The following is a 12,235-nucleotide window of genomic DNA, read 5'->3' on the forward strand; positions in this document are numbered from 1 at the left end:
TATCCTTGAGATGTTGTCACCTTGCTTTCGGCGTCCCCATTGGAGGAAGGGATGCAAGTGTATTTTGCATTTTAAATGCCCCAGGACAATTGTAATATGCATTTTTGATGCTTTACTTCCAGAATTCTCACTTTAGATACCCTTGTGGAGTGAACCCCTGACTCTGCTCTGATCCTGCAACTTTCTGGAGCTATCTCTGCTTTTTCTCTGAATTACTGTTTTTGGTATGCTCTCTTTGTTTTAGAAGAATACCATGAGTGGAGCTGCCATTTGGCTTTCCCAGTTTGGACTGATAAAGCATTTTGATGGAACCGACAATGTATGGCGTATTGTAACTTTTCTTGTAGAGTGTTTTAATCCACTTTTTTTTTTGAAAATAGAACTAGTTTCCGCTGTTGGAGCTTCTGTTGTTTGGCTTGGCATTGGTTGTGTTCTAGGTTTGCTGTGTGCAGGGTTTGTTGTGTGGCTCTGGTGTTACCTTGCCTCTGTTGTTACCTTGCCACTGACTGGTACTCTGTCACCAACCGTACTGGATTGGTTTCTGCCTGGAACCATCTGTCTTTAATTTTTGGTGGCCAGTTCTCAGGAAACCTGGACTTCCTGCCTGGCAGAGCTGCTGAAATGGGGCTGAACCTGCAAAGATTTCTTGTCGTACCAGGTTTCTTTTTGCCTTTTTCCTGGCAGAGGCTGTGTCTAATTTGCTGTTGGCACCTAGCAACTACAAACTCCTCTGTAAATTAGAGCAACCTAGCTTTTTAGCTTTCTGAATCTTAGGCCTCCATGCCTCATGCATGCATCCTTCCTCATCTTGGCAGCCAATCACTGATCTAAAAATAAGCCCAGGGTGCATCATATGCACATTAGGAATGGTTCCATTTCTAATATGTATGTTATTTACCATTTATGTTAGTAGAAACAACCAATATGTATTCAGTGGTTAGTTTTTTAGAACTTTAGTTTAACATAAACTCTAGAGTTTCTGTCATTTGTAGCTGCCTCTTTAGCTGAAGTGTAGAGAAGGTAGCTGAAGTGTAGACCTTTCCCCCCTGTCTACGAAGTTTTTGTCTTTCTGTTGCTGAAGGAATAGGGTTTTAATATGACTTTTAGTCTGCCCTCTGCCCTGGGACCTTTTATGAGGGTGATCAGTGGGGCCTGTAAATAGTAAATGAAACTGACAGGGCCTGTGTAATCTCTATCTATTTTGGGAGGCTAGGACCAAGAATCCATCTGGGGACAGAGACAGAGAGAAGCATCATCACTGAATAGGCAGGGGTGGAAGTAGGCCTGGGAAACCTCTGGTGCAGGAAGGTCCCATAAATTAAGGTCTTTTCTGGAAAATCTGCTGTTGCTGCCATTGAATTGATCATTGATGGCATGTAAGGTTTGTGGGGTAACCATTTCCCTGGGGAGGAAGCAGCTGGAATGGTCAGCTGTGTGGAAGGTGCAGAAAAAAGTTCCAAAAATTCTGCTGATCAGAAAACCCTGTCAACCGGACTCCTCATATCGTGGTGCCTGCTCAGGGGGCTCTCTCTGCCCTCGGTCTCTTCTCTGGGACTGGCCTGCTCTTGTCTGGGTGAAATTGACAGTGTAGGTCTTCTGCCATTAAGGCACTGGGATAACAGAGCAGACCTCACTAGGAGACACTGGCAGGTTCTGGGGGCCTAGTTTTAGTAGTCTTTTGCTGAGGCCCTGTGGCGGTTGGCGAGATGGCATGAGACAAACTCTGCCAGGTGCTACCTCTGCCGGAGAAGTGTAAAGAGATTTGGTGGGCACTGTTTTGTGAGGGTCAGCTAGTGGATAAAATTTCTGAGGCGTTTTTCAAGAGTGTTGAGGCTCAGTAGCACCAGCTGCCGGGGTAGACTTTTCTTGCTTTCATTTGTTGAGTTTTGTGGGGTTTCACCGAGACTTGGATAATTTTTGAGGACTTAAACATGGGACGAGGCACAAACCGCGGTTCTGTCGCGTTCTGCTTTTTGGACTGTGGGTTCGAAACCGATAATCCGGCGGCATAACAAAATCAAAACAGAAAAACGTTCAGCAAGCAGCACCGATGCCTAGATGCCTAAGGTTGGTTGAGCCACAGCGCGAACAGGCTGCTGCTGGTCAAGACTGGGCCTAAACAAGGCAGACAATAAGAGTGAGAGTAAGAGTTTCGGCATGTTATTTAACACAGGTTAAACAATTATGCTTTTTTCGACATCGGCTGATCAAGAAAAGTCCCCAGCGCTTAGCTTTTAGAAGTCTATCAGTATTCTCGGTGAAATTAATTCGGAAATAGCGACCCAGCTTCTGCTCAAGTAACGCATGAAGCCGCAGCTTAAGAAAAACTGAGAAAATGGCGTCGGCTGATGCCTTTATTACCGAATCCCAACAGAGATGACGTCGGGTGAAGCACATCAGCCCGAGACCGGACCGGACTTTGGAATCCGGCCGACTGAAGGGCTGCCTGACGACAGGACAACCTAGTTGTTATGACTGCAGATGCATCCATGAAGGACATCTCTCCTTAGCATGGAGAACATCGATATCTGTGCAGTAACAGAAACCTGGTTCAAGGCTCCCGAGAGCACCCCAGCACTACCAGGTTATACCTCATACCATGTTTTTCGGCCCCAAAACTTGGACCGAATCACAAAAGGAAGGGGAGTATCAATATTCGTCAAAGATGCCCACACCTCCAGGTTGGTGGCACAACACGAAGCATCAGAGATTATCCATGTGCAACTAACCGTGGGTAAAACTGCCTTCCAGTTTATAGCCTGCTACAGACCACCCTCCCAAACCCAGGAACCCCACTCAGCCTTCCTGAGAACACTGGAAAATATGAAGGTCTCTCCAAACACCATTATATTGGGCGACTTCAACTACCCAAACATAGACTGGGAGCATTACTCTAGCTCCAACACCCTAGCCCAAAGGTTCCTAGAATTTATAAACTCAAATGCTATGGAACAGCTTGTTACCACTCCCACAAGAGGGGAAAACATATTGGACCTGATCATCACCAACATGGGGGACTCTATGCTCCAGACCAGAAGTGTACCCCTCACTGGTAAGAGCAGACCATAAACTAATCTCACTAGATATTCACATCCCGACCCCAGCCCCTGCCCAGAAAACCACAGTGAAAAACTTCTCTAAAGCAAATTTCACATTCCTCAAAACCGAGGTGGAATCCTTCAAAGCCCCCAGGCCTGTGGAAAATGCGGCCCAGACCGCAGAATCCTTCATAAACGCATTCTATGAACACCTTCAGGAATGCATGGATCATGCAATCCCAAACAAAACCAAGACCCAATCCTCCAAAGGCAGGCGTCCTGTCTGGTGGACCCCAGCCATAAACAAACTATATGATAGAAGGAGGAAGCTACTACATGATAGAGCAAAATCCCAAAAAGGGAAGGCATCTCTGGTCAGTATTAGCAAAAAACTACGGGCACTCATAAAATCGTCTAAGGCCAGCTTTGAGAGAAAAATTGCACAGGACACTAAGGATAATCACAAGGCTTTCTTTAGTTATGTTAGGAACCTGGGTGGGAATTCCCAGATATGCTCAGAATTAGTCCAAAATGACAAAAAATACACCGAACCCACAGACATTGCCAACATCCTAGCTGACAGGTTCAGCGCAAACTTCTCCCCCCTTCCCCACCAAAAGGGTAAATATCTATCCCAGCAGAGTGCTGCCCTCCTAACATCTCAGATGCTCAGGTAAGAGCCGCCCTCTCCAAAGCAAAAAACACAGCATCAATAGGACCAGACGGTGTCCCAGGCTGCGTCCTACATGAACTCCAAGAAGAACTAAACCCAAACATAAAACTACTGTTCAATCTCAGCCTTACTACAGGATATGTACCCAAAGAGTGGTGTACAGCAACAGTGGTCCCTCTCCACAAAGGTGGTGCCTCAACGGATCCTGGAAACTATTGCCCCATAAGCCTGACTAGCTTGGTCTGCAAAGCTATGGAAAGGATCATCATGGACCTCATAAATAAAGATATTGGGGACCTACAGACACTGGATCCTACCCAGTTTGGCTTTGTTAAGGGCAGATCCTGCCTCTTAAACCTGGTCGATTTCTTTGAAACAGTCAGCAAGGCCATTGACGAGGGGAAGGTGGTCCACACAGCCTACCTGGACCTCGCAAAAGCCTTCGATACAATACCCCACTCGGGCATTATAGATAAGCTCACCAGCTTAAATATAAACCCCTATGTCACTAGATGGGTTGCAAACTGGCTCAAGGACAGAACCCACATGGTTAGAATTGCTGGAGCCTTGTCAGACTCCAAACCAGTTACAAGTGGCGTCCTACAAGGCTCAGTCCTGGGACCTCTCTTGTTCGGTATATATTTCTCGGAGGAACAGGCCAACACAGAAGGACTGTGGCTGACCAAGTTCGCAGATGACTGCAAACTGGGCGCCATAATCGACTCTCCAGCGAACACAAGCATCCTACAAAAGGGCCTCATAGAAACAGACAACTGGTGCCAGAGCCATGGCCTCAAGCTAAACACCAAAAAGTGTATAGTCATCCCCTTCGGCAAAAACAAAGTGCCCACAAATTACCACACAGACGGTAATCCATTTAGTATGGAAGAAGTAATTAGGGACCTGGGGACCCAAGTTGATAGCAATCTCTCATTCGACAACCACGTGGCCAAAGTGGTTAGAAAATCATTTTATATAGCCCACCTAATCATGAATGGCTTCACATCTAGATCAGGGGAGGTCATCGTGCCTCTTTACTCATCCCTCATCAGGCCCATAATTGAGTACAATGCCCCTTTTGGGATGTACCTTACCAGACACCTGCAGCAACTGGAAGGACCCCAAAAGTACCTCACCAAGAGGATCAAAGGGCTCAAACAGATGCCATATGCTGCCCGGTTAAAGAAACTCCAGCTCTACTCAGTGGCATACCGCCTGCTCAGAGGCGATCTGTGCCTGACATATAAAGCCATGTCCAACCCGGAATTAATGGACATGCTGCACCTCAGAAAATCGAAATCCCATCGAGCTACACGCTCGAGAGACTTGAACCTCAGCACTGAAATAAATAGGACATGCTGGAGGAACAGATTCATAACCCAGAGGCTCCCTTCACTCTGGAATAAAATCCCAGTCCAGGTTAGGCAGAGTCCCTCATTGACTCTCTTCAAGAGGAATCTTGATGACTGGATGGGAGATCGTAGATTTACTCCAGATATCACTTTTGTGTTACTGTTAGACAGATGCACAGTATACTAACCTCGAAAAAGGACATAGCAAAATTAATTTTAAAATGGGTGGCGAAAGCCAAACACACTCTGGCTAAGCTTGTAAATGCCCTAGGGCAGATAGCCTAGTATGAACCTATGAACCTATTAACCTATAAAGCTATGTTAAACCCAGAGCTGTTGGACATGCTACACCTAAAGAAATCCCAATCCCTCTGAGCTACACACTCTAGGGACCCAAACCTTGTCACCACAATAAACAGGACATGCTGGTGGGATAGATTCCTGTCCTAGTGACTTCCTATACTCTGGAACAAGCTATCCATCTATGTCAAACAAAGTTACTCATTAGCACTCTTCAATAAAAATCTTGATGAGTGGATGGGAAATAGGAAATACACCCAGGGGATCACTCCTGTGGTTCTGCTCGACAGGGGCACAGGAAATTAACTTTATTGGGTGGCGTAAGCCAGTGAACCTTGTTGGCTAGGCTTACTTAGGCCCTTGGGCTGATAGCCTAGTACCTACCTATGAACAAATTCAGTAACAGCAACAAACACCTATGTAAATAAAAATAGTCAAGAGATATAATACTTAGGCACACTAAACTTGCTGTAGAATGTATGGCATAAAAGATGAGTTAAGAGATTAAGAGGAAACCTCAATAGTACAGAATGCAGAATTATTATCCAAAGTTGATGTGTGCACTTACTGTTTACTATTCCTCTCTGTACACTGCACATAATGCAGCTCAGGTCCCATAAGTTAAAAGGTATTGCCTGTAGTTCTCTCTTCTTTTCTCCTTGTCTCATATCGTGTTGAGCCAGGCAGAATGGTATCCAGAAGCCCAGTAGAACACAGCACTGAGCTGCACTACTGGGCTCTGTTTACAGCAGAACTTGCACTGAAGAAGGAATCAGACAACCAGTGAACTTGCTGAGGAACAGACCAAACAGCAACACAAACCTAACTCAGATCCAAGCAAGTAGGCCCAAGTACCTCTTTCTCTCTTCCTTGGGTCATTCAGTATTGTGCTAAGCAGTGAAGCATCAAGCAGCCCACCACAACAAAGTGGGAAGCTGTGTCATTGGTCACTGTTTATAGCAGGATTTGATCAAAAGCAGGAAACAGACAGCCTACAAACTGGCACAGGAATGACCAAAAGTGCAAATGGACCAAACAAAATGGTTAATGCTCCTTTTCTCACCATAAGAAGCAACAGAAATACAGACCCCACTGAGATATAAGTAAGCAGGTCATGCTGGTCAATTTTATGTCCCATGCAATAAAAGGGGTTACTTGTCATTTGCCTTTTTGCTTTGTTCACTGTTATGTTAGGTAGCAGAGCCACAGTACTGTTTTCTCTCTGCACCTTAAGGATTCCTACGGAAACAGGAGTCAGCAGACTAGCAAACTCGCTATGGAACTGCTCACAGCAGAATCTTCCAAGACAAGATGGCTATTACTCTTTCTCACACTATGAAAAGTAGCTAAAAAGTTCCAAATCAGATCCAACTGATACCTGGGTGACCTCCAGTGTAAACCAAGAGCTTCATAGGATATCTCAAGATTAGATGAGGGGTAGATAACAATATTATGATGTCACTGCACTAGTCATTTCCACAGTTAGAGTAACTGACTGGTTGCCAAAATATGACCACTCCAAAGCTCTTTGTTCACTGCTTCCTCATAGGATCCCTCAGTCCCCAGGCCGAGCAAAGAGTACAGCTGAGGTCATCTTTCCCAGAAGTTGGTGGCCCACCCAGTAAAGGGCCATGTTCACGATCCCTAGAAAAGAACAACTGAGGAAACTCAGGGATAGGCAAGTATAGAAGCCAGAGAAAACTAATTCAGGCTGTGTCGTGCCAGGAGGAGGATTATAAAAAAAAAAAACCATGCAATGAAAACATTCAACATGAGAAACACCCTCCAGTACAAGACAAATGTATTCTAGATTGCTTTAAACTATTTTTATAATGCAGTTTTTTAATGGCTATTAGCCTGCTGCAAACATCCTTCTTATCAAGTCTAAATAAGATGTAATCTTCTTCCCTCAATGTTCAGATAAAGCCCTTTTTAAAAAATACTTAATGAAAATGACCAATGAAAGACTAGTGCAAGTCACTATGTAAACAGAAAAATTACAGCATGGATAAGAGACTTGCAATACTACACTGCTGGAAATAACTGAATTTTAGACATATACAGTGCCATGTGCATGTTATATCAGTATCAGACTATCACTGATCCCAAAAGGGGACAATGTCAGAGGTACAAAGTTTATCCAGATACAAACAAAAAAGGAGCATAAAAGATGGTTACCTACATAACCTGAGACGCCGAGATGCTGCAATGCCCCTACAGGTCTAGTAACAATGGGTAGATAAGTCTAGCCACAAAGTATCAAGTTTTTTTTGGTCTCAGTTACTGTGCATTTCCCTCAGAAGTAGGGTATTGCAAAAAGACTCACTTCCATAAATAATTAAATCACTAAGGTGGGGAGGTGGAGGGGCTGAGATACAGGAAAAAAAAGACACATTTTACAAAAAGTACAGTGGCTTCATGATTTTATGCTGTACAGAAATCTTAGAAGTTTGTGGTAACAAAGAGAGTTTTACTTGCTGGCTTGCTATATGCAGGTCTGTTTGTTGGGTTACCTGCTAAGTTGGCTAACTTGTAACCTACAGACACTGAGTGCATGCTAAAGATCTAGTGGTGCCTAGGAAGACAGCTCCTGCTCCTGCCCAACAGAACAAAGGTGACACTTCACCCACAAAGAGTCAGCAGACTCCTATGGTATGTTTGAGCATTTCTTCACTGCTGACTACTAAAAGGGAACTGTTTTCAGTGCCTGTGTGAAACATTGCCCAGACCGTGATACTGAAGTTAACCAACTGTTTTCCAGATTTGGTACATGGACTAAAAGACTTTCAAGTCAAACAATCTGTTCTAGGTCTAAGAGTAGCTAACCTTGTGTTTCTTTACTAATTAGTTAAAGACTCGTTTTTACTGCATTAATACATGTTTGGTATGCCTTTCTTGGAGGCCACAGGCATGCATCATTTGGCATTTGCTTTTAATTTTGGTACAACTGCAAATACTGGTGATCCACAAGCAACTGATTAACAGACCACTAGAATCTGAAGACTAGAAGGCAGCAACTCTGCTAACTTCTGTGTGGAAGGTTTGTGGCAGAGTAAGAAAAAAAAATCAAGGAACTGTAGGCTTTGTCAGTGGCTCAACACAAAGCTAGTACCTGATGCTGGAAGATCAGAAAGATGCGACTCTTCTCACTTCAAGTGCCTGCATTCATTTTCTATTAATGACACTGCAGTGTAGCATACTGCAGTGCTCCACTCTTGAGTATGTCATCCATTAGAGGAGATATTAAACAGAGGTCCCATTTGCTTGAGTTGGTGGTAGCTGTGGTGGATGTACAAAGACCCCACTGCAAAAACCAAAAAGACTACAGAATCTTCCCAAGTGCCCCAGCCAAATCTTCCCTAAGTTATTATGACTACTACCCTGAGTATCTCCTGAAAAGAGGCAACTGGCCTAGTGGGACTAACCCAGTCAACAGAAGATAAATAAAATAAATTCATCAATCCTATGCAACCCATCCAGAAGTTAAGGACCCCAAACACCACAACTTCTTTTCTGCCCCTAAAGTTTCCCCTTCTTCTCCCTAGAAGGTTTTCTTTTGACTCTGGTTGTAGTTATTCTTTCAGGGCCAACCTCCTACTCTTTCTGTTTATCCAAATTAGGCCATTTGGCTTCTTCCACTCACCTAATATAAACTCCTAGTCTCACGCCCTTCCTTTTCTATCCTTGTGTACCCATCAAAGCTCCTATAAATTCACTTATCCATGCCCATCTCCTCCAAATTCCTTCTCCTTAACTCCACTGTCCTATGTCTCTCACCATGATCAATATGTGCACTGCTGCTGTTCCTACATCTTTGCTGTCCATTGCTACAGCACTGGCCTCTCATACTTATGCCACTAATCTGTCCATTCTTCTTTGTCTCTTATTACTTTCAGCCATCTAAATGGTTTATGAAAAGATGCACAGGTTGCCAGTAAAAGATACACTAGTTAAGTCTTCTAAAGCCTTGCCAGTATAATACCACTTTTAAAACAAAGTAGTTACTCCACCTGCCCATAAAGGGCAGGGTGCTAGGCCTGGGATAAACTTTCTAGTCCATTCATCTAGGATGGACTTGAAGATTTTCGGGGAGCTAGTTTCTTCTTACATTCAGCTCTGTCTCCCCCCACAAGTCCCTGATTCACACATGCACATAAAACATTTTTGACCTCTACCTGGACTCCAAACTTCCCTGTATGGCCTGCACTCTTGAAAAAATTCACAGCTGCATCTTGCTTTGATATCCAAACATTCAGGTGACTTGCTCCTTTTACAAATTCTCATTGTTCACCAAAAACACTCCTGCTTCAAAATCAGTGTGGAGAGCAAAAGCCTTCCTTTGTAACTAGTGCACCCTGTGATTAATATAAGTACAGTCTAGCTACTTTATCATCTCTAAGTGTAAACTGCCTTTATTTTCCCTGGATCCTTCTCCGCACTATAACTAAGCCAAAGGTACAGAGGTTGCATGACATACCTGAGATTAAGGGAAAGACAACATGAGTCAGTATCTTTAAAACAAAATATAATAATGACCGCAGAGTGGTACAGGCAGTGGAGAAGGTAGAAGGACCTAAACAGCACAAAAATCTGGTGGATAAAAGGGAGATAACAGAGGCAAGGAGGTCTAGACAGCACCAAACTAGAAGGGAAACAGCTAAGTGAAAAAGGGTACTACTACTATTAATGGTATCGATAATAAACCGTGCATGTTTAAATGCAATACAATGATACAACTTCAAATTACTGGAAAAAATACGCTGTTTTAAGAAGGCATGTTTACATCTTAAGTATAGAAGAGTCCATCAACAAAATAATACAAATAATCATGCAGAATCAGGCAATACTACATAGCAGCACAAAATTACCTGACTGCTAATGCTAACACTCCTAACACGCACACTGACAACATGATAACCTTCTGCTTAGCCACCAGATACTACAGTTACCTGAAGTCAAATGCATATGAATAAAATGACAACCAACATCTGCATACAACAGTATCAAGTACAAACACACATTCTGATATAAAGCAAGTGCTGAAATAAGACTAAATGTTAAACAACTATGAATGAATCCGCATCTCTTCTATATTTACTAAGATGAAACAGTTAAAATTTAAACAAGTTGCTCCTTGTCCCACCTGGGCTTATTTACAAAGGAGAAAAAAAAAACAATAACTAACTGCTCTGAAGACTAAACATCTTTCTTACATGACTGATACATATTTCACATAAAACATACAACATATGTGATACTATCAGCTGTGTCACTACTTGATCAAGAAAACAAAACTGAAACACAGCTAATACCATACCATTATCTGTTGTTTTCACACACTGCACTGAACTGAAGAGGCCTTTTTTGTTGTAGACATCAACTGCTTGAACTTTCATACAGTAGGAAGTCCATGGCTCTAAATCAGTGATCGCCCATTTTGTCTGTTCCGTTATTTCACTTTTCTATAAAAATACACAGTTATTACAACTTAAAAATGACAGTCAACAAATAAGATGGACAAAATGCAATGCATCACATCAGTACAAAGGTTATTATCCTTAACAAGCCTTAATACTGGTTTCCATTTGTCAGAAAGAGGCTCAAGCTACAACTTTTTTTTTTTGTTTTAATTCAAACTGCCACTGTTGAATCAGAAAATATTCACTCTAATTCTTTTTTTTCTTTTCTAGAGGCACCAAACTTCTGCAGGAAAAGGAATCAGAAGTTAGGCTTCTGGGACAGACAGAAACAGCTAACATCTGACTATGGATATATGCCTAATGTATTGCAACGAAGTACAAAGTCTAAGTTATATATACATGCCTTTTTGCTGGTTTTGTTGGCATTCTTGGCTGCTAATCACTGCTGTATATGCATAAACAGTTCTGTGTCATAAGGAAGAAAGGAAAGGAGCTGTTCTCGACCGTTTGTATTATATCATGCCTTAATCATTTTTTTTTTTTTTTTTACTTCTGTAGTTTACAGCTCAGTAACGTGTGCTAAAATAAACAAAGTCTGGATACATTCTGACTATGGAAATCAGCACTCCGGAAAAAAGTTACAAGCAAACACATGCAGCATTGCTACTTTAAAATAAAAGGACAAGAACGATTTTGCTTCACATCCTACTTAACTTACATTTACACTGGAACCCTCTTTCCAGAAGACAATGTAGTACTTGTACGGACCACTCAGGAACTCAGTCATGGACTTGTTTTCATGATTTCTGGGTTCAGTGATTTGGATATCAAGTAAGCCATCTCTGGAGCGTACCACAACTGCAGACGGCGCACCGAGTCTAGCTTTAAATAAAGTATGATAAAATAAAAGAAGTTACGCTTCAGCCAGTGACATAAAACTAAAGATGCATTTTAGCCAGTGAAGCAGAACTGAGAACAATGACAATTACTATTTAAATTTCAAAGATGAAAAACTTAGAACTGTTGTAATGAAGAGAGATACTACCAGCACAGCTATCTGGAAGTTTGGAAATAATTATAAGTCATTTGTGAATATCAACATGATTTATATACAAGATGCTTGTATTAGAACTGTATGGCATGTACATATCACACTAGGTTTACACAGACATTTGTATTGAGAAGATATTTTGTACAGTGCTTGCGTTTGAAATGTATCCAAAGTGTGCCATGCTGGAAGAGATCAATAATGTATACACACTACTGAAACTGTTTAAATGTATACATTGTAACAGTGGAAACTGGAATACAGGAGGTTAACTTCAGAAAAATAGCTGAAATTATATTACTTTATGGCAGCAAGAGACACAGGTCTGTGCTGAGAAGTTTCTCTATTGCCTTCAGAGTGAACCAATTACTACCTCTGAAATCATGAAGGAATACGATGGTTTT

The 12,235-nt window shown here is 42.3% G+C and overlaps 1 protein-coding gene across 1 annotated transcript in view; it reads right to left on the bottom strand.

Moving 5' to 3' along the window:
• LOC122803464 (interferon alpha/beta receptor 1-like) overlaps positions 1 to 12,235 on the bottom strand; it is a 591,175-nt gene that overhangs the window by 102,223 nt on the left and 476,717 nt on the right. The window contains exons 7-8 of the mRNA XM_044073082.1: positions 11,502 to 11,665; positions 10,681 to 10,825 (exon numbers count right to left, since the gene is read on the bottom strand). Coding sequence (XP_043929017.1) covers positions 10,681 to 10,825; positions 11,502 to 11,665 — 309 coding nt within the window. The remainder of the gene's footprint in view (positions 1 to 10,680; positions 10,826 to 11,501; positions 11,666 to 12,235) is intronic.

Source organism: Protopterus annectens, chromosome 5.part1, assembly GCF_019279795.1.
Source record: "Protopterus annectens isolate FY-2018-M chromosome 5.part1, PAN1.0, whole genome shotgun sequence".
Classification (NCBI taxonomy): domain Eukaryota; kingdom Metazoa; phylum Chordata; order Ceratodontiformes; family Protopteridae; genus Protopterus; species Protopterus annectens.